General features: G+C 53.4%; 1 protein-coding gene across 5 annotated transcripts in view; it reads right to left on the bottom strand.

Moving 5' to 3' along the window:
• BLM (BLM RecQ like helicase) overlaps nucleotides 1-26,625 on the bottom strand; it is a 118,817-nt gene that overhangs the window by 12,380 nt on the left and 79,812 nt on the right. Inside the window, exons 19-25 of one of the 5 annotated variants that reach the window (XR_006818868.1) lie at nucleotides 26,001-26,193; nucleotides 22,877-22,999; nucleotides 20,633-20,834; nucleotides 16,888-17,409; nucleotides 15,244-15,384; nucleotides 13,150-13,868; nucleotides 3,690-3,802 (exon numbers count right to left, since the gene is read on the bottom strand). Coding sequence is in view for 1 of the 5 variants with exons in the window: in XM_046010427.1 (XP_045866383.1) it covers nucleotides 17,232-17,409; nucleotides 20,633-20,834; nucleotides 22,877-22,999; nucleotides 26,001-26,193 (696 nt within the window). In the remaining 4 variants the exon portion in view is untranslated. Of the gene's footprint in view, nucleotides 1-3,689; nucleotides 3,803-9,488; nucleotides 10,957-13,149; nucleotides 13,886-15,243; nucleotides 15,385-16,478; nucleotides 17,410-20,632; nucleotides 20,835-22,876; nucleotides 23,000-26,000; nucleotides 26,194-26,625 lie in introns of those variants that run through there. The other 4 variants (XR_006818869.1, XR_006818870.1, XR_006818872.1 and 1 more) reach the window with 4 other exon arrangements.

The raw sequence follows: 26,625 nt of genomic DNA, 5'->3' as shown, positions 1-26,625 counted from the left end.
GCTTCACTATCAGATAAGCATGAAAAACACTGGAACACTGCATGCTCCTTCTAAGACATTCACTGGGAACGTTGATATAGTAAAGGTTCTCGGAAGTGCTGTGGTTAAAAAGGAAAAAGCGGGGGCACCTGGGTGACTCAGTGGGTTAAAGCCTCTGCCTTCGGCTCGGGTCATGATCCCAGGGTCCTAGATCGACCCCCACATCGGGCTCTCTGCCCAGCAGAGAGCGTGCTTCCTTTCCTCTCTCTCTGCCTGCCTCTCTGCCTATTGTGATCTCTCTGTCAAATAAATAAATAAAATCTTAAAAAAAAAAAAGGAAAAAGCGGACAACCGGTTTGTGTTTAACCCAGCATTTCTGAGCTTCTTTGCTCTCAGAGCCTTATTTCTGAGGAGCCCTTATTAAGATCAAGCTTGAAGCCCGCACATTTCCCCAGCCTGCATGCAGGTCTTGGGCTGTCTTATGGGGGCAGCCCACGGACACCCCGGTTCCAGAGCCCTGTGTTTCTCCTTTGTTCAATCCTTTCGTTCACCTATGCCACAAGCCTTCACTTTTTATTTTTTTAAAGAGCTTATTTATTTGAGAGAGAAGGAATGAGCAGGGAGGCGGGGAGAGGGAGAAGCAGACTCCCCATGAGCAAGGAGCCCAAAGCAGGACTCGATCCCAGGACCTGGGGATCATGATCTGGCTTAACCGACTGAGCCCCCCAGGCGCCCCCGCCTTGACTACACACCGGCATGATGGGACATAAAGACGTGACTTTGGCTTTAAGAATCTTGTTAGACTGACAGGGGAGACAGGACAGTGTGATCAGAAGTTCAAGGGCCTGGGGAGCCCCAGTGGACGGCACCTACCCGCTATGGGAGCCAGGGGTGGGGGCGCCTCCTGGACAGGACTTGGGCTCAGTTTCCAGGTGAAGGACGTTGGGTCGTCAGGTCAGGGTTGCGGAAAATGTGTACATTCTTGGAAAATCAAGGCATTGGTTATCTAGACTCTTGGGGACATCTCTTGGATTATCTGATTCCATTCTAATCAGGCTATTTTACAACACTGCAAGTTGTAGATAAGTAATGCAAAACCATTCTTATCTATAGACCTGCGGACTCCAAGTCCTTCTGCAGAACGCCCCCAGGCCTCCCCCTCCCAGCTTTTGCCTTCATTTGCACATTCCTGATCAATAAATGCCTCTGTTCTTCAGATTCTCTTGTGAACTGGTGAGACCATTTGCCTGGTTCCCTCACTGATTTAGGGGTTTAATAAACTTTTTTTTTTTTTAAGATTTTATTTATTTGACACAGGGAGAGAGGGACAGAGAGAGAGAGAGAGAGAGCACACAAGCAAGGGGAACTTCGGAGAGACAGAAGGAAAAGCAGGCTCCCTCCTGGGCAGGGAGTCCAACATGGGGCTCTCTCCGAGGACCTTGGGACCCTGGGATCATGACCGGAGCCGAAGGTGGACACTTATTAACCAACTGAGCCCCCCAGGCGCCCTGGAGTTTCATCAAACTTTACCACATGTTCATTCTTATATGACAGTCATGATTCCACCTCTTAAGAGGATAACAGTAAGGGGCGCCTGGGTGGCTCAGTTGTTAAGAAGCTGCCTTCAGCTCAGGTCATCATTTCAGGGTCCTGGTATCCAGGCCCACATCGGGCTCCCTGCTCATTGGGAAGCCTGCTTCTCCCTCTCCCACTCCCTCTGCTTGTGTTCCCTCTCTCGCTGTCTCTGTCAAATAAATAAATAAAATCTTAAAAAAAAAAAAAAAAGGAAGACAGTAAGAGGCTCCTGGGCAGAGGGTCGCATAGGCGAAGACCTGGCTTTGCTCTCGGCACCAGGCCATGCGGAACAGGTGCCCTGGGTCCTTGTCACCGCGGACCACCAGGAGCTGCCGAGATGGGCTAAGTTTTCAGGCCCCACTCGCAAAGGGTGGAGGCGGGGTGGGGGGTGAGATGAAAGGAGCGGGGTTGGCTGTCAGGTGATGTGGGCATGCCTCCGGGGGCTGCTGCGCTTGGTGTCACCGTGACTGGTGTGTCTGCAAGGGAGCTGGGACATCTCTGATGCTGCTGCTGAGGCCGGTGAGAAGCTCTGAGGGAGCCCCTCTGCTCCCCAAGATCTGCTTCCTTGTTGGGATTTGCAGGCCAACCTACCTGCCCAGCGCAGCTGTGTACCTTCTGCAGCTGGAGCTGGAGCCCAGCACGGGCCTCTGGCCCAAAACAAACAAACAAACAAAAAACAAAACCCAAAACAACCAACCCACCAGCCAAGCCCAGCTCCCTGCAAAAGGTTGCCTGGTGGGGTTCCCAGGCAGTCTCTGGGGGATCCACTCTGGGGAGCCTGCTGGCTCTGGAGGGAGTGTTTGCGTCCGTCCCCGGTGAGGGGCCCTCCTTGAACCCACACCCTCCTCATGTAAGGCCCAGCATCCCACCCGTGGGGCCTCACAGAGCCCTCGGAGGGTTTCTCCTACACAAGGGCAGAGGGACATAGGACAAAGGCAGCCCTTGGCGCCCTGCTTGGCTTAGCAAACGGCTGGAAATAACCTGCGTGCCCAGCAGCGGGGGATCAGCGAGCCTGCGCACCCATTCAGTGGAGTCCCCGGAGCTCTTAAAAAGACGAGGTTCCCGGAGTGTTCTCACACGGGAGGGGCAGCTCCTGCGCCCCACTGTGCAGGCACTGGCCCATCCCCCACCCCAGCCAGGCACCCCATGTCCTTCGGAGCGCCCCTGATTGGTGTCGCTCCGGCCCTGGCCGGAGGAGTGAGGTGGAAGATAGAAGACTGCGAGCCTGGTGGCCTGGAGTGACCCCCACACCACTCTTGGCCTCAGTGTCCGCCTCTGTGCGGTGGAGACGACTTAATAACCTCCGGGGTGAGACGAGCACCTGACCTGCAAAGCGGGTGTTCAGTAAAGGGGACCATGACTTGAGTCTTGCCTAGTGGGAACTATGGGGTTGCAGAGCAGGGGCAGGGCCCAGAGTCGTCTGCCGGGAGAAGCCGAGCCCTGCCTGTCACTTGTTCCGCGTGAGGGTTGCGGGCGTTGAGCTGTGGCTCCCCAGCCGCCCCCACAGCCGACGCCGTGCCCCCGGGAGGAAGAGTTCGTGCCGGTGTTTCTGAGGGAGGAGGCGCATCAGGGGACTGGCGGTTGACAGCCGCAGCCCTCACCCTCGCCTGCCCTGACGTTCACGGAGCCCTGCCAGCGGCGGGGGTGACCTCAGCTCCCCCACTGGCGCCGCAGTCGCTGGCTCCGTGAAGAGACTGGGTGATCTGGGGCAGCTCTGCGGGGAGCCGGCGGACACTGTGGGGGCGGCCTCTCCGGAGGCTCTGGGGGACGTGGGGGTCTGGGCTGGAAGTGGTGGGGGGCTGAGAAGGGAGCTCCCCCGGCTGTCCCGAATCCTCAAAGTGCATGACGCCACGGCCCCCACGGCCCTTCGGCTGGCTCCACAAAAGCTAGACTTCCTTTCCAGCTAACTTTTTAGTCCTTTCCTTCCCTTACTGACTTGGGTGATTCTTCCTTTCACTTCCCCCTCCTTTACACGCTTTGTCATTCTTTTAAAAACCTTAAGAATGCAAACTCTGTTCTTTATTCCTTTCAAGGACCCCATGAGGAAGACTCTACTGTGCCCCTATTTTTCAGATGAGGAAAGAGCCAAGCGAGGACAAGGGCCCTGCTGGTAAGAGGTGAAGGGCCAGACTCACCCATGTACCTTCTTGCTTCCCAGTTGCCGGGCCCTCGCAGGTCACTGGGCCGCAGGAATGAGCAGAGTCACACTGGCCCTTGGGGAGCTCACAGCTGGTGGCAGGGGCCTGACCTGTGGGGTTGGGAGTATGTCAGGGAAGGTTTCCAGAGGAGGAGGCTTGGGATCTGGGGTGAGGGAAGGAGGCTGGGAAAGGGATTCCGGTGATGGAGAAAGCGTGTGCAAAGGCCCAGTGATGTGGGAAAGGGAGCTTAGGCCGGTGGGGCTAAGGGTGAGGGTGCAAGTGGAGAAGGGCAAGAGTCAGGGATCCGCTCAGAGCAGGTGAGAGTGGATGAGGGTGATGGAGTCAGATGGGGCTCAGGGGCCTCCAAGGCTGAATGGAGGCGAGCCTTGACTGGCAGGCATGTCCCAGACGCTTGTCAAGGCTGGGCTGGGCCCCCAGCTGCCTGGGTCCAGTGCCAGCTAGAATGGGCATCTGTTAGGACATCTGGGCGGCTCAGTCAGTTAAGCGTCTGCCTTCGGCTCGGGTCATGATCCCAGGGTCCTGGATGGAGTGCCACATCGGGCTCTCTGCTCAGCGGGGTGCCTGCTTCTCCCTCTGCCCCTCCTCCACTTGGTCTCTCTCTCCCTCTCTCTCTCTCTTTCTGAGTCAGATAAATAAATAAAATCTTAAAAAAAAAAAAGAATGTTTATCTGTCTTATGGGCTTAGGATCCCACACCAGGGACAGGAAGACAAGCTCAAGGATTCTTCCAGGCAAGAGAGGCAGAATTCCTTGGGGAGTGGCTCCCCTTTTCAGCTCTTCGCAGGATTCAGCTGCCTGGGTTGGGACCTGCAGAGACCCTGGGTCCTCACATTGCTTCCTGAAAACCTTATTCATACTAAAGTGTCAATGGCTCCAATGAAAGGTAGCAGTGCTCGACTCTGGCTGTCTAGAATCATCTGATGTGCGTGCGCTTTTATAAAAATGACACTTGCTCATTCTCAAAAAACCAAAATGAGTGATACAGGAAAGTAAAAAGAAGGGAGCAGCAACCCGCGCATCCCCATTAGAAAGCCAGCTTCCTGAGGGCAGGGTCGTTTGTGTTCTCTGTTGTCCTTCCAGCACCTAGAACTTCCTGGCACAGAGCGGCTGCTTAATACAGCCCACTGCCCAATACAGCCTATTGCCCAGGGTTCACATTGGGTGCATGGCATCTATACACAGAGAACTTTGGAGGGGTAAAGAGGGGCCGGTAGGCAGACAGGTAAATAGGTCCAAATACTTTTAAAAGATGGGATTACACCACACCTGCTAGATTTAAAACTAAAAGTAATTTTACTTGAGTTTAACAGGAAAAAACCCACAGCTGTAAAAACTGCTGAATCTTAGATAAGTTTTTACTTTTCTCAGAGGTATTAGTTCATGATGAATTTGTTTCATGTTAAGAAAAAAGATGATGAAATTCATCAAGAGACTGGAGTCTTGGGGGAAAACAAGAAATGCTTCACTTGGGCAGGTGCCCTCCTTCCTCAGGACGAAAAGGTGATCACCTGCCTTACCAGTCTTCACTCCGTTCCTGACTCCGACTCTACTATTTTCTCTTTGGCACGGTTTCTAACACTTCGATTCTGCTCTGCAGCCACAGTTCTCCTAGTATCTCAACTTAGTCCTGTATTTCAATGGATTCCATCCCCCCCCCCTTTTTTTTTTCCATCCCCTTTTTTTAAAAGCACATTTGGTCCCCCGGGGTTTTGCATCAGGAGGTCATCTCCTGGTTATACCAGGAAAAGAAGAGAAAGACTTTGAAATGGCACCTCTGCTCCTGAAAACGGCCTACAGCGGGGAGGAGGTCCTATAGTTGGAACCTGTGCCTTTTGTCATTTTGGAGCAAGTCGAAGTTGTAGAAAACTTAGGACAACGCAAATGGTTCTGGTTCGGAGACATGAGGATGGATTCTGTGCAGGGGAATGCTGAGACGGCTGCCCCCAGGGCTCGTCAGTTTCGTTCACGGACGCACATTCATTTCCGGACTCCTTAGCTGCCTGTTTGCGTGTACTTGTTCTAATACTTCTTTAAGCCAGTTGGAACCTATCACTTGTTCTAATTATTTAACGAGTTAAATAAAATTTTTGACATGTGTTCATTTTATATTGTAGGAGAGTCATGATTTTACCCTTAAAAAAAAAGGTCCCTTTTAACTTTCAGCTAGGTTTTCATTGCTGAATAGTTGTGTGTGTGTTTTCAAAAGAAGGCTCAAGGGTCCTGTTTTCCCTGATCCTTTCCATGTCGTCTATAAATCTGAACCACCTCGGTGGGTGCAATATTCTTGGTTTCCTTCTTTCCACACAACTTTGAAGACTAAGCTCCCTTGTCTTCTGGAATTGAATGTTGCTGGGGAAAAATGAGAGGCCAGATTGATTTTTTTCTCCCCTTGTTCATGACTTGGGTTTTCCTCCTGGGTGCCTGAACACTTGTTTTCTCTGTCCTTAAAGTTCAGTAACTCAGCGCGAGTCGGTATGTTCCTGAGGGCGGTTACCCTGAATCCGTCTTGTGCCCTCTCCGTATCTAAATATTCTTGGGCTTTAGAGGTTGGATCATCTACTTCAGGGAGCCAGTCCCTCTCAGGCTGGAGGCTCTGGGCTCCATCATGACCATCTTCTCTGAGTTCACAGTGATTCCTTCACCTTTCTCTCTGTGCTGTGGGTTTGCTTTTTAGATATGTGTGCTATGCTGTGACTTGGTTTCTCAGATGTGCCATGGTGCTACTTGGGTCTTCCCGTCTGCAAGCTCCCTCGGCATGTCCTGATGTGGTTTCTTGACTGTCTCTTCTTGGTGCTCTTCTTATATCGGGTTCGGATTCTCAGGAACTTTCTTCTTTCCTGGGGCGGCTGGTCTCATGGAAGCTGCCTTTGATCCTGGGTGCCTGCTCCCTTTCAGCTTTCATGCCCTCATGTGATTTCCTTCCCCTTCCCGGCAGTTAGCAGGGTGGTCTGGCAAGTTCGTTTCATCTGTGTGGTTCTCTGAGCACGTCTTGCGGTCATCCTACTTGCCGCTGTAACATGGGAAGCAGCCTGAGTCCCCCCAGGGCAGCTGCGAGGGCTGAGTGGTTTTCAGCTCCCTTTTCAGGAGTCCGAGGGTATGGGGACAGAGTCCTCTATGGACGCCGCCTGGCTGGGGGCTACGTGCCTTGTCTCTGCTGCCGTCCCCTACGGGCTCTGCACCCAGACCCCTGCTCTGCCAGGCTAGGATGGTGTCCTTGACCCACCACGGGGCAGCCCGGGGTCCATGGAGGGTCCTAGAGGACCTAGGGGTCCAAGAAGAGTGGAGACTCTTCTTGGTTTGTTGGCCATTCTTTTCATAAACAATTTGTCCTGTTACTCATTTCATCTGTACAGTGTACGGGAGCCTGATCTGTCCCCTCGCTCTGCCCCTCAAGGTCTGAGTTCCTCTCCTACGCAGTGTCCAAAAAAATGCCAGTGTCCAGGTCCTGCTGCACAGAGGCCCCGAGAGAGGCTGCTCCTGTGGGTCTGCGTGGGACCTCTGCCCCCACCTGTTGTGGTGGGGGTGTCTAGACCTGGGGGCCAGAACTGCTGAGTCACCTACCGGGGTCATTTGCATTTTGGTCACATTAAAGGAAGACAGCTCAGATTATGTGAAATCACGGGGCTCTGAACGGTTCAGTTTTGGCATGTCTAAGTGGGCGGGCAAGTTGGATCATTTGCTCTGTTGGTGAGGCCTCGGAGGCCCAGAAAGCAGAAGTGACTGGCCCAAGGTCACACAGCAAGCCAGTGATAGACAGGTCTGAAGAACTGGAAATGCCAACCCCAGATGTGCGGCCTGGGGTTCAGGGTAGCCCACCTCTGAGGGCAGGAAGGTCTTTGTCAGAGGGACGGGGAGGGCCCCCTTTCCCATCTCCTGGCCTCGCAGAGAGGAAATGGTTATGGCCCTGGTCCTGGGGAACTGTGGTCATGACCTTCCTTGGGGGAGGGTGGCTGCCCCAGGAGGCCTGCCAGCAAATCCCAACCCTCCTGGAAGGAGTGGCCCCACTTCCTCTCATGCCTGCCCCCCCCACCCCCCCACCCCCCTCCCGCTGTCCTGACAGCTGTGCTTTCAGTGCAAGCCGAGGGCTCTGGTGAGGACCGGGACAGCAGGTAGAGTGGGCCTGGTAAGGAAGCAGCGACGGAAACGGCAAGGAATCTGGGATTAGTGCTGGAGAGGGCTTGGGTCAGGCCCTTCTGAGAGAGTCCCCCATCTGCCAGGGGAAGGGGGTGCCAGAGAAGTCGGGGCCCTGATTGGACCGTGCAGCTTAGTGTTCTGACCAGGGGCTGGGCCAGGACCATCGGGGTGGTCGGATGGAGCCGCTCGGCTTATCCTGGCCTTTGGTCAGGCCCTGGCTCTGTGCTTGCCGCACCCCACCAGCCTGTTGGCGTCCGGCAGCCCAAGGAGAAGGCGGGGACCACCCCCTCACTCCTTCCGTGGCCCTCCATGGCTCGGCTGGCTCAGGAAAACAACAGGACCCTCTCCACAGGGTTGGGGCGAGGATTAATTCCGGCAGAGGCACACAGGAAGCCAGGCTCTCGATAATGGAGCCACCGAGCCCAAAATAGATCCATTCCACAAGGTAACAAGAAATATTTCACTGGAGTTTTTGTGAGGTGATGGGGAAAAGGAATCTCACTGTTCACCACAGAGCTGCAATTTAATTTCTCTCTGGGGACATTTCTGATCTTTCTCTGCTAAATCCCGCCCTCCTCCTCCTTGCCTACCCCCCACCTATTCCCAGCGGCCCTTCTACCGTGCAGTCCCAGCTTTCCACCGGGAGAGGGGGGCTGGCGGCCGCCCCCCAACTGTGGACCGGGGAGGGTGTGAATCACGACAATGGCCGCGGCTGGCGCCAGGCTCCGGCAAGTGCACGGTGGGGACTCTTTGGGCCCCACCAGACACAGGAGGACCCGGGGAGGGACTGCCAACTCTGGCCTCAAACTCAGGCGCCCGGGCCCCAGCTGCTTCCACAGCGGACTCTGAACACGTTCCAGCCCCCACTCATGGGCTTCCGGGCTCTTCATGGCAACCCTGGGAGGAAGACGGGCCAGGCAGCCACTGCCTATTCTGGCCCCAAGGAATCCCATTTTTCAAATGAGGAAGCAAGACGGGGAGAAGCTGACGAACACGGGCCCCGAACACCCCTTCCACATCTGAGGGTGCGGGCCGCCCAGCCATCCTGCTGAGCAGGGCAGCTGCTGGGTCTGGGAAGGGAGGGGGCCTGGCCGCCTTCCGCAGGGCCCTTCCGCAGGGCCCATCCCCCGGAGACCGCCGCAGCCCACCTTGTTATTAGAGCCAACTGTTTGCCTGGGATTAACCTCCTCCTTTGCGCTCACCATTTTGCTGTGTTGAGTCCTCCTCCCACTTTGGAGGAAGCCTAGCTTTCAGGGAAGGTCAGGCAGGGCTGAGGGGTTGGCTTGGGGGAGGCCCCATGTGTTCCCCGAGTGGCGTAGTGTCCAGGCAGCCTGGCGAGGATGTCACCCTCTCTGAATCAGATCTCTTAAACTGTCAGGTGCGCTGGCCCCTTGGACAACCTAATGAAAGTTGTGACCTCTTTCCCAGAAATCTGCGCAGACTCCCAAACAAAAACTTACAAGTTGGGAGTCGATACGTCCTCTGCCATCTCTCCTCAGGTTTCCCCGGGGCTCCTGGTCTAGATGAAGGCCCCCTACGTTACGGGGTACTCTCTCCCAATCTTCAGAGCCCCAGAATCTGGATGCTTCTGATGCTTGGATGGCTGGGGATGGCCATGCCTGAAGCAGGCATCTCTGGGACAGAACAATTTTATGAGAGGATTAGGCTGAGATATGGCTGACCCCACTGAGTGAGAACGATGTCCACATAAGTCGCCAGTCAACTCTGGCACGGAGAGGCCACATACAACAAGTAGACAGAAGGGGGCTTTGCTGGAATGAGAACCACCCACATCCAGCGAGGGCCAGGCACTGGGCTGCACGCACTCACGTGTTGTTGCATCTCCCTAACCACCAATACCACCGGGTCACGCTATTCTGATCTCTCTGAGGCAAAGGAAAGTTCAATAAGTTACTCGAGGTCGCGCAACATATCGACCCAACCGGCGGCCTTTGACCTCAACTCCTCTGACCCAGGAAGCTGTGACAAGTCTTCCTTCCTGTGAGCTGGGGACGTGCACAGCCAGGGGAGGCCTGCCTTGCTCTGTTCTCAGACAACTCTGTCCCCAGCTCTGTTGGATCCTCTTGGGTCTGGGCAAAGAGAGCCGGCGCCAGGTAAACACCGAAATGGCGTTTCTGGAAAGCCTCTGTAACACACTGGCGTCCCGGCCCCCTTGTCTAAGAGTCCCCGATGGGCCGTATCACGAAGTGGCATGGCAGGGAGGCAGAGCTCCGCTCTCAGGCAAACTTGGCCGGTAATGTGATCCCATTTGACCCCACAGGCTGGCAAGGCCTGGGAAATGTCAGCTTACACTCGTTCCCACCGTTTCCGAGGGGGTTTCCTTTGCCCCCGGTGCGCTCTGCACAGCGCCGACTGGGAACGGCGGGTCTGCAGTGGCTTCCCGGCTGTCGAGCCACAGGTGAAGGGGCACTTCGGCGCTGGAAGGGGCTGCGGAGCCTGGCTCTCTCTCAGAGCCCCTGAGCAAGGCTGTCCCGCTGTCACCTTCTTAAACCCCCTCCGGACGGTTCTGCCCCACCTGACAGGCTCGCTCAGCATCGTAGATGGAGGGAGCTTCGTCATCGCCAGAAAGCAAGGGTGAAAGAGAAGGCCCTGGCCAAGGCCCAGAGCTCAAATTCGCAGCAGCCCAGGTTTATATCCACCCTGGGGACTGACCCTCTGCTCCACCTGAGGCCAGGGGATCTCAAAATGTGGGTTGGGGCGGAGGCTGGCGGCCTCAGCGTCCTGGGGGCGCTCATCAGGACTGCAGACCTTCGGGCCCGGCCCCGATCTTCTGAAGCGGAAGCGCTTTGCACCAGCCAGTAGCGATGCCGGAGCCGAGAGCCACCACCCTAGGCCTCTGCCTTCTCGGCGGCCCCGTGGAGCCCTACACAGGCGGGAAGGACTCAAGTTTGAATTCCTGCCCCTCCCCAGAACCTTCCCCACACGTCACGACTCCAGACACGTCGCAGAGAATAGGGAGCTGGAAACAGAGGCCGGTGATGGTCCGAATCTTCGCACATGGCAGAGGAGGCATCTCCAGATCAGTAAACGGGGAGATCCGCTCGCTCTCGGGTAACCAGAAACGTCCACGAACACACACAACAGGGGACCTAAGCGAACACGGCCAACCGGAGGGCAACTTGCACTCGCCTTCATGAAGCTGGCAGGAGCGGTGAAGGGACAGGCCTGCCACCTGGGCTGTGGGATTCTAAGGTTTGGCAGGCCCGAGGCCCCTGTCCCCAGCCTCCTACCTCATCCTCCCATGAAGAGGACAGTCTGGGCGGATGCCTGTACAGTGGCCCTCTTCATCCACCCATCCAACTGTCTACCTGCCACCCACCCATCCCCCACCCAACAAACGTTATTAGGCTCCTGCTGTGTGCCAAGTTCTCCTGCCAAAACCCCAGTCTGGGGCAAAGCACAAAGCTAAGGCAAGGACTGCGGAGGGAGTGGTGGCTCTTATGGGGTCCTTGCAGGCTGGCTGGGGCCCCCCTCCCCCTTCCCCTGTGCAACACCTGCTCCTCGAGTGGGAGTTCCTGCTGGGCTCCCTAAGGTCCCCTAATCAGGTGACCCAGCCCAGGGTGCTTGTCCCCTTGAAGTGAGGAGGGCAGTCAGTCAGGCAGGCAGTCACTTCTCCTCAGAAGTGGGTTCCAGGGCTGGCTCTGTGATCCTTTCACCCTTCCCAGAAGGTGAGGAAAAGAGAGCCAGTGGGGCTGGAGGAGCCCTGGGACCCCTGGCCTGAGGGCTAGGCAGCTATTCAGCCTCCCCCGGTCCAAGTCCAACCCCACTGGCACCAGCCGGCCTGGTGGGGCCCTGGGAGGGGGTGGCCGCCCGTGGCCCCACTGCCCGTTCCGAGTCCACAGGGGTTCCTACCCCACAGCCCTTCTGGAGCAAAGCTGAACCCAAGGTGGCCGAGTGGCCATCTCCTTGCTTCGTTTGATTACAAAAATGATACAGAGCTTGTTGTAAAAGTCAATCAGTTCAGCAAAGTAAAAATGACCACAGTCCTGCCACTTTTACTGTTTTGGTCAGCAACCTTCTCTCTTTCTCTCTCACACACACACACACACACACTCTCTCTCTCTCTCTCTCGTAGCCGTGCTGTTCTGTAGCCTGCTTTTAAGAAAAGGAAAGCTGACGTTTACAAGCTGTATGGCCACCGAGCCCTCCCCCTGGGGCCTGGGGTTCTGGGGCGGGCGGTGGGGCAGCAGGGACTCACCGGGAGGCGGGGGCACCCTTATGCTCCCCAGCAACCGCTGTGGGTGACTCCCCAGGCCCGTGGGCAGTGCGTTCATCACATGCTCTTCCATAAAACATAACTTAGCACAGAGCTAGATTTTTTTTGTGCAGGGGTGTGTGTGGCCTTTGAGGAAACACTTGCCGAGCTTGGGGGAGGCGGCGTGGGCCACAGAGAGGACACAGGCGCACGCACATCCCTCAAACCCCGCACAGCGCGGGAGATCCCGAGCCCAGGGGCCCCAAGCAGACCCTCCAGGCAACAGTGACCTCCTGCTGGGGAGCGGTAGGGACGGCTGGAATCACGCACACGCGCGGCCATCTCTCTGGGGTGTCATCAGAGCATGTCAGCAGCCCCTGCCCATTTCCCCGCCTTGGCTGGTGAGATCGGTCTGCTCCTGTCACCTGGGGCCCTGAAAGTTGCCACGGTCTCCCCCTGTATGAGCAAAGGCCTACTGCCTGTCTGTGGGCATCCAGCTCACCTGCTCTGGTCTTTCCTGACCCTGTGGTCAGGGTCATTTTTCTAACACTCACATTAGATCATCGCTCTCTCCTGCTTCAGCACCTTGCCTGGGCTCAAGTCCACACTCCTTGGCTGGGATTGTGTGGACTGGCGTCTCTACCTCCTCCGGCCTGTCCTGAACCCCGGGGAGGCCCCCAACCCGCCGTGCTCTGTCACACCTCCAGCCCTCACCTTTGCGGTTCCCTTTGGCCTGGGGTCTCCTTCTCTTGTTCTAAATTCTTCCTCATTTTTCAGGGCTTCAACTTCACTTCTCATGCCCCCAAAAGTGGACTAGGCCTCCCTGGGGGCTCCCCCGGCACCTCACATACTGCTCTATTCTCCTCCTCCTGGGGCACGAGGGCCTTTGTCCCCCTCACCGACTGAAGCTTGCCGACAGCCGGGGCCATGCCCGAGTCTCAGGGTTCCGGGCAGCACGGGTTTGCGGAGTAGGGGACCACAGCGGAGCCCATCGCCACCGCAGCACACGGGGACCCGGGGTTTCCTTTATTGTGCGGATGAGAAACGGAGGCTCAGAGAAGTCACGGAGCATGCAAAGGTCACTCACCTAGCGTGGCAGGCGCTGGGTGGCTTTGGCTGGCTGCCGCGGAGCCGGCGGTGACAGAGGGACTGCAGTCCCTGTGTTCGCGGTGCACGTGCAAGACAGTGAGTCGCAGCAGGGCTCGCGTGGGCGACTTCTCTCTGGCACTAACTGTTAAACCACAGCCGCCGCAGACGTTCACGCTTCTGTCTTGAGGTTAGAAGGGTTACAGCCTCCCGAGGGTCACGAGAGGCACGAGGCCCCTCACTGGGGAGGCCCAAGGGTGCTGGGTATGGGCAGCACTCCAGCCAGAGGTCTCGGTTTCCGAGACGCACTTCCTTCCTGGCTGGGATTCAGTCTCATGGCGGCTCTCCAGACCCTAAATCCACGGTCAGCTGGGTCAGGGTTCCCAGCTCACTGCCCTGCCTTCCACTCCAGGGTTTGCTGCTCTGGCTTCTGCCCCATGGAGGGAGTTCTCTCTGCAGGAGGCAGGGACCTGCATGCTCCGCTCTGATCCAGAGCTGGGCAAAGGGCCAGGGTCTGACCTTCGTGGGGCCTCAAGGCTCCTGGCAGGGACTGGGGACACGGGCCGGGACAGGCTGACGCCTGTGGCCTGTGTGTATGCCAGGCCTTGTGTGGGACCCAAAGGGATGGAGGCCCAGTGGGGTGAACTCCAGCATCCTCAGTAGCCTTAGGGGTCATCCGAGTCACTGATGGTCGCCAGTGGTCACCGGTCACCGAACCTTCTGTGGGATGATGGAAGCTATGAGGACACCAAGAAACCCAGCCTCAGGACCCCATCCCTGCTTGAGGGATGCCTCCCCTCTCCAGGGTTCTGTGGCCTCAAGTCTGGACTTCTGTCTACCTTCTTACCCTGTCCTCCCCCAGCAACTAGGAGAATAAGGACCCAGCAGCCATCCCAACCACGGTGGAGTCTTGTTCCCTCTCCCCTCTCCTCCCACCGCAGAGAACACAGGTCTGACGAGGAAGGCCAGTCTGGGGGTGAGAACAGAATGAGTGCTTTTTGGAAAGCAGGAGCTTTCTCGAGGCCAGGGGTGCTTGTCCCAGCGGCTCTAGCGGTGCTGCCCAGCCGCAGATGCTGAGGCCATGCCTCCCAGCAGGAGAGGGTCTGGTCAGGGCTGGATTCCCCTGAGCACGTCCAAACCATCCATGAGGCCACGCGGGGGCTGTAGCAGCTGCACCGAGGGAGCAATGGCTGCTGGAGGCTCTTGGGGACTCCACCCTGCCTTCACAAGGGGCCCACAAGGCCATGGTCTCTCCGCCCAGATGTCTCTGCCAGGGTGGGAGCCCAAGGCTGGAGACCTATGAGACCCACCCGAGGGTAGGTGGGCCTCAGGGGCTGGAGCAGCTCCAAGTCACAGGAAAACAGTTTCTTAAGAAGAGCAAGAGGGCCTGGACCACAGCCTCTACTTCCTCTTCTCCTGTTCTGGAGAAAAACCGCAGCTCAGCTGTGCTGGCTGATACTTCTGCAGCCCTATCCCCGGGGCCTGCCCCCAGGGGTCTGATGTTTCGGCAGGTAGTGGGAGGTGGCCCCTGGGGCTTTGGATGGAAAAATGGGGTTGGGAGAGGAGGCTGGATTGTCCAGGGAAAAAGCACAGACCTGGATTCCTTAAGGCCTATTGCCTAAACGGGAGCACTTGCAGGAATGCAAGGGAGGGCTCTGGATTACTACACGAGGATGGCAAATACAGATGGGGACTTGTCAGGGCAAACCAGGATGGACCTTACCCTACTTATCACCACTTCCTAGCTGTGTGGATTCCGGCAATTACATAACCTCTCTGAATTGTGGTTTCTGCATAAAAAAGGCTAATATGTGCTTGCCTCCCAGGGCTGTTGGGAGGAATTAAAGGAATGAATTAAATTATGTGAAAATTCCTGGAACAGCCCTTGGCAGAGAGTGGGTTTTGCAGGTCTGTTCTTTTTGTGAAGTAGGGTCCCTGTCCTTAAAAGTAAGCAAGGACCTGTCAGCTTGTTGAAGTCCTCATGGTGGGAGAGGGGTCAGACTCCAGTCCTTCTTGTGTCCTCCACAGGGCTGGTGGGGAAGGCGGTAGAGCCCCAGACCCCTCCCACCCCCCCAACCCTTAGGCCTTCCTGTACCTCGGGAGGGTGAGCCAGCGAAAGGCCCTAGGCTGGAACTCTGGCAGACTCGTCTCCCACCTTCCTTCTGCGCCATGGTGACTTCTGTGCACGGAAACCCCAGCAGGGCCCGGTTGCTTTGCTGTCACTGGCTCTCTCTGGCTGCCAGGGGCACACAAAAAAAGTCCTTGTGCTTCCGTTGTCCTGAGATCACCCCACGTGGATGCCGCGGCATTCTACCCCTAACCCCCGCCCCCCACCCCTCCAGCAGGGGGATCTGAGAAGGCTGGAGGCTGAAATGGAGGAGGCCACTTTTATTTTCTGTGCCTGTTCCTGGGGCCCGATGAACTGACCAGAGCCTGTTCCAACCCAGAATTTCTAAAAAGAGGTGGCTGTGGGGCCCTGCTCTGCCACTGGACCCTGGGCTGGCCTCAGGTTCCCGCTGCGAAGTGGGGCTGGGGTTTGGGTTGGTTAGAGTCAGAGTCAGCTCTGTCCCTCCCCAGCACCCCACTCCTGCAGCTCCCTCTGCACCACCCTCTCTGCCCCCTGGCCCTAGAGGCCCCTGGAGATGGGCAGAAGAGGTCTCAGTAAAGGAACTACAGAGGTTGGAGCCAGGAAATGAACCAGTGTCTCTGGGCAGAGCCCGCCCCCCCCCCCCCCCCCCCCCCCCGCACTGTGTCCCCAAGCCGAAGCTGCCTCAGGGGGAAGGATGTGACCTCCTGCCAGATGCCCTCATGCATCGCTAACACTCCCAGGTGACCCTGTGCCGGGGACACTGTCCCAGCAGCCTCAGCCACAGGCTACTTTGTCCTGTGTCCTTTCCTCACCCAGACAAGTTTCTTCTGGCTACTCGAGTCAGAGCTTGCTGGGAAGATGGGTTCTGTGAAAATGTCAGCTCTGGAAGAGATCTTGAGAACAGGGCAGTGCTCAGCAGCCTCCTCCACTCAGTGTGGAGCCCAAAGCCCCAGGTGACAGACCCAGATGCCAGAAGGTGGTGTGCAGCTGAGGGCTGCCCCTCAGGGCGGGTGCAGGCTCCGCGCAGCCCTGAGCCTGTGGGCAGAGGCCACAGGGCTTCAGCCACATCCCACTGCGGGAACGTCCACCCGGGCAGGGCCTCCTGTGCTCCACTCTCCTGACTGAGGGCCAGGAGAGAAGTGGGACGCCAGACAGGTCACCAAGGTTCCTTACAGCTAAGAGGCGACAGGTCTCAAAAAATGAGGTACTAAAGCTCCAAAAAGAGGTGCTAAAATCCCACGTTAAGACTTTCTGGCCCATGAGCCTACACGCGGAAGGTCTTCAAAAGTGAGGCCTCCCTAGTATTAACCGTAAACAGCTCCGATATTCTCACCAGTCAAACGTTTGGCCATTCTCCTGTTGGGCCCAGATTTGGGGATATTATCCAGTGTTGACAACTTAAGAGGCAGAAGAATGGCATCTCATTGTTCTAATTTATAACTGGGGGGACTGGGCGTTTTTCACATATTTGTGGGCCATATGTACTTCTTCTGGGAAGAGCCTGTCACAGCCTCTGTTCATTTTTCTACCCAGCTCGTTTTCTTTTCCTTTTCTTAAATGATCGATACAGGTACTCTGTATTATGGATATTAAATCTTCGTCAGATATTTTTGTTTTCTGTCATTTGTCTTTTAATTTTGTTTATGTCACCTTCTGCAGAGTTTTACAGTTTCACCAGGTCCCATGCGTGTCTCTTCCTGCGGCTTCTGTGTTTCATGTCGTGCTTAGAATTTCTCTCACTGAGATGATTCAGCTGCTGCTTCAGACGTTCTGAGAAACGACAGCCACAAGGCTTGCAGCGGCAGCAAATCATGCTTATTCAAAAGAAAACGTTTATTTTAAAAATAAGAACTGTCACCCTAAGCATTTATTTAAATATTAATAGTTACGGGCAAAAATTATAAATGGTCTAACAAAACTAACAGCTTTCTGGTCACAGATGGTGAGACGCTGACAAACAAGAAATGAGATCTATGTACACTGAGATCTGGTTGTTATGAGAAGGCATACGAAGGCTTAAGAAAAGGTCTATTTATAGGCTTCGGTGGAGCCATAATCCCCAATCTTCTAGGGGCTCCTGATGCTGCTTGAGAACCAGGCACAGATGAATGGGGTCCAAATACGTTGGAGGATCTACTTTTAGAAGATGTCCTTCTGCATGCGGTGGACCCCCTAAAAGGTGACAAAGAAAATCAAAGGGTTAAATAAAATCAGAAGTGCACAGTCTTCTTGCTCTCAACCTGCGCAGAGTTCTACCACCAGTCTGTGATTTTCCTCGCTCTTCCGCGTCTCTGTGCACTTCCTGCCTCCAAATGCCCTGTAACTTTCCTTTACGGTGAAGGAATGAAGGACTGCTGCCCTTCGCACAATTTTGTTCTCAATGTCTCTCCTTAAAATGGCAAGGGCTGTTTCTTCATTTGGGGGCTTGAGACGGACCCCCTGTGCCTGCTCTGCACCCCCACTGCTCACAGCTAATGATGAGACACCTCCCTCTGGACAACAGAGCCCAGATCCACAGTCCTCGATCTATTCTGACCGAGTCGGGAGGTGAGAATACCTTGATTTAAGGTCCCAGATGCTTGGACAACACACTGTGGAATTACAGTGCTGGCGCAGCTAAGAGAAAGGTAGCTTTGTGGGTGAGTGGGGAGCAGCGGCAGAGCACAGGGGGAGCCTCGCAGCCGGCCCCCTAGCGCAGGGCAGGTGGCCCACGTAGCTCCCCGGGGAGGCACTCGGATCTGGCGCGTTGTCGGGCCACACCGCCAGCAGCTTGCTCTCTGGCCCACTCTCCTCTCCCACTTGCTGCCTTTAAAACCAGCTAAGAAGCCTGGCCACAGCCTGTGACAAGTCCTGCCAGCACCTCACTTCCCTTACTGACCCGAAGATACCAGCTCTTTTCTCCCCGCTAAGGAAACGCAAGAGAAGAGCCACGGGGCCAGCATCTTACACGGATAAGAGAAGCCTTTCCCGACTGCGCGGTTGACTCCCCATGGTTTGTAACCAGCCAAGTCGGTGCCCACAGGTAATCCCATAACGTCAGGGCCTGCAAGTGATCTTCCCCATCTCTGAATGGGGAGGCCAGGGTCTCAGGGCCACCGTCTGGTTAAAGGCATTCTGCTGGCCCCTGGGGAAGAGAGCTGTTTCAACATTTTTAAACTCCTGCTTGAAGGCAATACTCGGCAGAGAAGCAGCCTTCAATTTCCCTGCACTGATTTCCTGCTGAGAAATTAAGCCCTGAGCGAAAACCTGCTGTTTACGTTGATTTACAGAACGAATCTGCCAGCAGCGGTCCCTGTGCAGCCGGGCCATCAGAGAGCCCAGAACACAACAGGTTCATTGTGTGTTACTGGGAAGATGTAAAGCTCAGAGGGTGGGTCAGGAGTTAAGGTTTCTGGCACATGGCCATGGAATTCTGGGGCTGAGGAGACTCTCAGCCAGGTGAGCAGCCTGGAAGCTGTGGGAAACCGTGCCCGTGGTTCAGCGGCAACAGGGATGAAGCAGGGGTAGAAGAGGCTGCTACAAGGGGTCAAAAAAAAAAAAGGTTACAGGGGCGCCTGGGTCGTTCAGTGGGTTGAGGCCTCTGCCTTTGGCAGGGGTCATGATCACAGGTCCTGGGATCGAGCCCCACATTGGGGGGTCTCTGCTCTGCAGGGAGCCTGCTTCCTCCTCTCTCTCTGCCTGCCTGCCTCTTTGCCTACTTGTGATCTCTGTCAAATAAATGGGTAAAATCTTAAAAAAAAAAAAAAAAAGGTTACAAAACTCCCTGGTTTTGGTCAGAAGGGATTAGGAAAGAATCCCATTGTAAACACGCAGGCTAATTAATAATCAGCATTCAAATTGGTACTGGCTTTTGAAGAAGTGTGAGTTTTACTATTTCTTCCTAGATTAGGTTCTAACCCACAGGCGAAGTGCTTCACTCTTAAAAACAGAATCTGGAAAAACTGCAAAGGGAGCCAAGGGCAATGAACACTGAAATATGGTGGGTTCTGCTCGAACAAGTAAGAATGGGAGGATCAGAACTGTGTGTGAGGGAGATCCGCGGATAATGCGCAGAAATGAAAGGGCTCTGGGCAGGCGTGGGTGAGCCAGAGGCCGGTCCTACCTGGGAAATTGAGACCCGGCTGGGAAAAGCCTCACACAAGCCTTCCCCAGGCCAGGCCTCAGCTACCTCATCATAAACCCCAGGGGGGGCTGGACCAGATGCCTTTTAAATCCTCCTCCCACTCTGTGAGCTCCTGAGCAAGTGAGTATTTCCCAAAAGAGAGGAATAAATGAGGAAAATGAGAAAATGTCCCCACTGAAGAACACCTGCTGGTCACTTGCGCACTAAAAACCACAAAATGAAACTAACATTTACGAATGCCTTTAATTTCTGTACTCTGGCAGAAGGATTAGCACATACAAGATGTTTGTTTATGGACTTAACAAGAAAATGACAATTTGGTAACATTTGCCTTCCTTTCTCTTCCCCCACTTGATTTTTGTTTTTTATTACCCAGAAGGAAAAGAGGTAGAAAAACTGCAAGAGAAAAACACAATAGCTTGCAAAAGTTTGCTGAGGACTTGCTTCCTTTCTCCTGTAAGCATTTCAGTTAGATTATGCGGTTACTTGGGGGGCCACATTCTCGAGGCTGACGGGGTGGTCCCAATCCTGCCAGACCTTGCTCACCTACAGGGCACGGGCAGTGCAATTATGAAGACAAAAGAAGTACTGCACGGATCCCCGGCCAGGACCTGACAGGGCCTCGTGCCCCGCCAGCATGCAGGGAGCACCCCAAAGCCACTGCATCCCAGCCCCGGGGCCAGGCAAAGGTGGGAGATGGAAGGTGGGAGCCATTCACGCAGCCCTTGGAGGCCTGGCTCAACTGACCTGTTGGTCTGGTCTTCGAGGCTACCCTCCACAGGCTGGGAGGTCGGTTCTCCCAGGTCTCACCGCAGGCCGGGGAGCTTTGGCAGGGAGCGAGCGGGGCCGCAGATGCCGCGGCAGAGAAGGCAGAGTGTAGCAGTACAATGGGATCATAAAAGCAATGGGGAAACAAAACCCTCTGTTTACTCAGCTAGTACAGGATTCATAACATTTTAGGTGGAAAAGAACCTTAAGAAGAGCGATTATAAAGAAAAAGTCTCTTTTTTTTCAAAGGTAACGTCAAAACTGGAGACATTTTTGCAAAGTAGAAAACTTGAGTGATAATCAACTTAGGAGTAGAGATTTTAAAAATCTGAAACAAATGTTTCTGTTTTGGATTCAATCTTAGTCATCACTCCATTAACTAGAGAGGCAACATTTAACAATGGCTTATTTTAATAATGCTTCAGAGCGAACCGGAGCCATGGGGCTTTTGTACTCTCCTCCCCGATGCACCCACCGCCCCGTGGCCCATGGGGCAGGACCTACCCTTTGGTCTTGGAGCCACCAAAGCCAGTTTTCCTCCTCTTAGGCCTTTGGGAGGTTGACATCCTCTTCCTCTTTCTTTCATTTTTGGTTTTATTCATAAAGTAGTGAGAAGATATGGGTGTTTCCTCATCAAACTCCTCAGGGCCGTTTTTTCTGGTGCTCCTGCTGCTGCCCGGGCTTCTCCGCGGGGAACTGTCACCAGCTACAAGTGGACAGTGCAGATGTTTGTCCCTGATGCTGCGCTGGCCCAGGCGCCATGACGGTCCATGGGGAGGAACACCACCAGGGGTGCAGTTGGGCTGATACCCAGCTGCTTTCCTGGCGGCCTCCTGCCACCTGGATTCAGCAATTCCACAAGAATGGAAGATTTCTTTGGTGTTAGGGGACTCTGCCAGAGTCCTCAATGGAAATTTACTTTTAAAGTAAGGAGATCAGAATTTATTAAAGAAATCTGCGATAATCTCTCTTTTTTAAAGTAAGCTCTATGCCCAATGTGGGGCTTGAATGCACAGTCCTGAGACCAAGAGTCACATGTTCCACCGCCTGAGTCAGTCAGGCGCCCCGGAAATTTGTAAAAGTCTAACAACTTAACTAAGGACATCAGGTGTGGCTCATACTCTATTGTGCATGGCCTGTGTCCCTGTTATCGTTTGGGGAGTTAATCCTGTGAAGCTCTTTGAAAAGTATAAAGTGGTATATAAAAGACAATTTTATTTATCATTTAACACATCCTAAAAAAAGAAAGAGCCCAATATAAGAGAAACATAACAGACTATGGTCTGTACCTCATCTTGAACAACAGTTATGCAGTAAACGTGTGCCAGAAAACCCTAGGCCCTATTATACTCTTCAAAGACAAAAAACGCTTCGTTATGTTATGGTTGGGAACGTAGCACATACTCTGCAGGAAATGGGTTGGTACAAAAGCACTAGTGCAAAGGAGGTGGTAATTTCCACGAGGTACTGACACCCTAAGGCACCTAAAAAGCAGGAAATCTTCCCCTGGGTCACCGGGATCCCAGCTTCCATTCTCCATTCTCCGGAGGAAGGTATTTCCCGGCTGGTCTGGCTCCCCCTCGGGCTACCCGCCTGCCTGGCGGGAAGGGGTCTAAGCTGTGGGACTCCAGAGTCCATCCAACACTGGTTCACACGGGGAGCTGTCATCCCGTCATCCTAGCTGTGGGACTTGGCACTAAAAAGGCTGTGAAATGGGGTGTTGTGAGGACGGAATGATACAAAACAGGCAAAGCTCTTGGCACGGTGTCTGTCCCTCAGTAAGTGGGAGCGATCATCACCACACTGTGGGCTGTTTCCACAGAGGAGCCCGTCTTATGTGGGCAAAAATCCCCTTCCAAACAAGTTACTACACTAAACAAATGTTAAGTTCCTACCAATATTCAAAGCAAGGCTCCTAATGGAATAATTACCACACAGAGGAATTTATAAAAACCTTGCTTTTCAGCATTTTGTTAATGGGTAAAAATTGGAGGGGGAGGGACAGAACTTGAAAGAAATGCGCACTCATTCCTTCTTCTGCTTATCTTTCCCATCAGCCTTGGGAAGAAACCCCTGCCGTCTATTACACAAACAGAAGAATCATTGAACTTGGCCCGTCTGTTGTGTCTCACTGCAGGGCAACATGCAGGAGGAGGGCATGGGACCTCGCATCTCCTACAAGAGCTCCATTTTGAGCTTCTTGGTGTTCATGCTGTCTGTAGCTCAGTGAGGGGCTCACAGCGAGGGGCTCCATGACCGGCCCACCGTAACTGTAGACTGTCTGCTAGTGATGCGCTCACTTGGGCAGATTCTCTGATAACGATGATTATCTAGCATTCCAATTGCACATTTATTTTCCCAAAACATTTAAACTCCACTCTTAAATTTTATCTTTAGACATGCTTGTCAGATAACATGTCCCTCCCACAGATAAGGAAACCAAACACAAAGAAGTTACTTGCGGCCTGCCATGGCTAGCAGAGTCCAGACGGGATTCCCTGGGCACTTGCCTTAACAGAACTGGAGCTCCTGGGCCCAAAGGTCCTCCTCTGGGGGGTGCGGCTAAGTGCCAGTGTCCTCCAAGAGTTGCCTGGCACAGCACAGGGGCTGCTCTGCACTTGAACGTCAGTGTGACAAGGTGGAGGAAGTGTTAACACAATCCAGAAACCACAAAAGTCTAATCCGGTGGGATGCATTGCTTAACATTCAAACAGGCTTCTAGAAAACACAGTTAGCTGTGTACCGTACCTGGCAATGTCCACTCAGAGTACTTCTGTAATACTGAAATCACTTCGGCACCGTATTTTTCCAGTTTATCTTCAGTAACACCATCAATCTGAAGCAAAACCTCAGGATCAGAAGATAAAGATTCTGTGCATGGGCATAAAATTAGGAATTTAAATTACCACCCATAGAAAATCCACTGAATTCACGCTCATTCACTCATTCAGCACATGCCTGTGAAGTGCCAACTAACTGCAGGGCACCAGGCACACGGGCCAATCTTCTAACTGGCAGTTGGTGCCAACAGAGGCAGCCAACAGACCCTGAGGACGGGAGCCCATCATGCAATTCCAGCAGCAGAGGCGTTAAGTCAGGGTAGAGGGGGGCAGACAGAGAAGGGGCCTGGAGGTGGGTACCTGCGCTACGTGTCTCAGAGTTTAACCACACTTTGCTCCCGCCCGCTGTTCACAACAAAGACTTGTCTAGCTGCCACACTGATGTTCCCTGTTTGCGGAGAACGCCCACATTTGTCTTTCCAGCTCCGACTGCTCCCCGGCACTCCAGACATGGATCTCCTCTTCCAGAAGTCCGTAACTGAAGTCGTACTCCACCCCCAACCCAAACCCGTGCTTCCTCCAGTCTCTCTGCCATGTGGGGTGAAGCAAGTCCTCGGAGGGGAACAAGTGGGCCATTAAGAGTCCTCTGCATACAGATGGCCCATCAGTCTTGCAGCTAGACAAGCCTGTCGTTTTAAAGATCGCTCTGGCTGCCGCATGGAAAATGACCTGTCAGGGAGAGAGGAAACTGTGACCGGGCAGGAGCCCCTGTGGGAGCAGGCCAAGATGCGGGAACTACAGTCAGGCAGGGCACGTGGACAGAAGAGAGAGATCCACATTTCAGAGGCTGGGTCTGGGGGATTTGTCGAGGCACTGGCTCTGGGGAGTGAGGAAGTGACAATTCCTACTCTTTGAGCAAATAAAGGGCAGATCTCAAATCTGTAATTTTCACATAATTTCTGTGTTTAGAGGAAAAGGAACAGACCTGTGGGACAGACCAGTAGGTTTATGGAGGGTTAATGGAAGATGAAGTTGGGCAGGCAAGCAGAAATCTGTCCCTCTTCGAGAATTGGTGGCTTTTCAGCAGACTTTGTGGAAGATTAAATGTGTCTCCTGTTCCTATCTGGAGTTAGAGACCAGGTAGGGAACTCACTAATAGCCTAGGCACAAAATGCTGTTATTTCCTTGATTCTAAGACACGCACTGCTCCACGCTGTGCCATTCCCAAGGTCCAGATGCGTCCAACAGGGGCCGCTGGCCAAACGGCTGCCGCCACCCATGTGCATGAGGCCTCGTCCTGGCTGGCTGTGCTGTGGGGGCCTCAGCAGTGTCCCGGGTGCCCCACGCAATGTTGGTCAGAAGATGAGGCTGTGAGGACACTGGAGAAGTGACCGTGATGCAGATAAGCACAGGGTCATGGGGAAGGGATTTGGCACGAATAAAGCAGGTATCTGCCTTTGAGGAAAAGGCACGATTCCATGAGCCACAACCAAGTGCTTAACAAGACCTGAAAAGGATGCCCACAGCCGATGGGGCAGCAGGACATCTGCGTCCCTGAGAGCTGTGCGGCCTCCCACCGATGCTTTCTGGCACCCTTGGAGAAATGCCACCATCATATCAGAGCGGCTGACTGGCGGATTTGGTTAAGCTGCTGGGGAGAAGAGTGGAGTGCGCTAAAAAGGCTGTGTCACTAGCACTCTCAGCCACACGAGGGAGGGGCGCCTGGGGGGCTCAGTGGGTTAAAGCCTCTGCCTTCGGCTCAGGTCATGGATCCCAGGGTCCTGGGATCCAGCCCCACATCGGGCTCTCTGCTCGGCGGGGAGCCTGCTTCCCCCTCCCTCTCTCTCTGCCTGCCTCTCTGCCTACTTGTGTTCTCTGTCTGTCAAATAGATAGATAAAATCTTAAAAAAAAAAAAAAAGACACAAGGGAAAGACACGTACAGCTAAAGCCACAAATGGTTCCCAAGAGTTCAGGTTTTGGATATGAATTTCTCTAAGTACCTAAATCAACTTGCTATGATTTTATGCAATTTTAATATACGCACAGAGTTATATACAATAAGAAATCTGTATTTAAGTAAATCAGAAACAATTCTTTCCATAAAAGCACTGTGTCACTGTTTAATTAGCACAATTTTTTCTTTCTTAATAGTCCACAAAATAGCAGTCTTTGAAAACAGACAGCATCTCAGAGCTGATGAGACGCTGTGATGACCCAGGGTGGTAGGAATGGGAACAGAAGAGAGAGGAGGTGTGGATCATTGAGATTTTATGATGGAAGAATGCAGAAGGCAATGTGTACATTAATCAGTCAACTATGTGAGGGACTTATTTTACTTCCCAAGGGCTTTCTTATTAGGATTCTAGGTGGAGCTGTCAGAAGCTATGGAAACGACTATGGTCATAATAAATAGCTATGGAAATAACTCAGGTCAGCTGAACTCAAGATAAGCAGTGTGCCAGATCTGGGTTCAAAGAAGCATGAAACATAATGTCTTTTCATAAGGAATGTAGCTCCTCATTGCAAAGACATTTGTACTTAACATAGCCAAACATCATAAAGCAGGCAGATAATGAAGACAAAAATCAATGAGTGACAGCAGGTATTAGAGGTTACAATTATCCACATCCTAACATCCAGCATTAGAGGGAGAAATATAAAATTAAAATTATACTGTGTGTCCAAATAACACAGTTCTGTATATATCTTATTATTATTATCGTTTAAAGATTTTATTTACTTGTCAAAGAGAGTCAGCACAAGCTGGGGGAGCAGCAGGCAGAGGCAGAGGGAGAAGCAGGCTCCCTTCTGACCAGGGAGCCTGATGCAGGACTCGATCCCAGGATCCTGGGATCATGACCTGAGCTGAAGGCAGCAGCTTAACTCACTGAGCCACCCAGGTACCCCGCTATATGTATCTTAAAGACCGTATTTCATCTCAAGTTTAAGTTGCTTCTTTGAGCTTTTAATTTAGAGATTAAGTAAAAATAATGAAAATAAACCGAGCTAGATCGATGCTCTTAAAAAGTTCCTTAGCCAGATTAACTTTTGGCTTATTAATTCATGCCACGTAACAGAAGACCATACGTACCTGCAAGCTTCTTGAGAGTGACAGTATTAAAGATATTAAAGTAGTGGACACCGAAAACTTTGCCCAGAGATTTGCAGACTTCTGTCAGTTCTCCAAGACACTTCTTCACCACCTCTTCCCTTTGAGATATCTTTGCCACTAAAGCTTTCTGTTTTTTCACACTGGTGGAATTTTCTGTTTCCATAAAGTCTACCTTTGTGAGAGAGAAAGTGATCACAGGAGTGGGTACACGCGCACTTGTATCCAAATATAAGCTTCATTTAATTCTTACTTGCATTTACATGGGTTTTTTTTGTTTCTTTCTTTTTTTCCTTTCCCCCCCCTTTTTTTTTTTGGTATTTCTGTTATGCCAAGCAGCTATAGCAAATGCCTCAGGAACAGGGGCTGTGGATTCCTCCTCTTTCCATCTCCAGTGCCTGGCACAGAACAGCTTCTTGATAAATGTTTACCTAATGAACGTATGATGATTCAGAGATCGGACGACCCGACGGAATTCGCTCTGACAGGTACTACATTACTTGGGTTCGATTTTAAGCTCTTTCCAAATTAAGAGGCACAGAGTACATTCGTGTAGGACAGTATATATAAATTCAGTATCCATAAGCTTTGGAGAAGACCCTCTAAT

This window comes from Meles meles, chromosome 6 (genome assembly GCF_922984935.1).
Source record: "Meles meles chromosome 6, mMelMel3.1 paternal haplotype, whole genome shotgun sequence".
Classification (NCBI taxonomy): domain Eukaryota; kingdom Metazoa; phylum Chordata; class Mammalia; order Carnivora; family Mustelidae; genus Meles; species Meles meles.
This window is presented reverse-complemented; position numbering and strand designations above follow the sequence as displayed.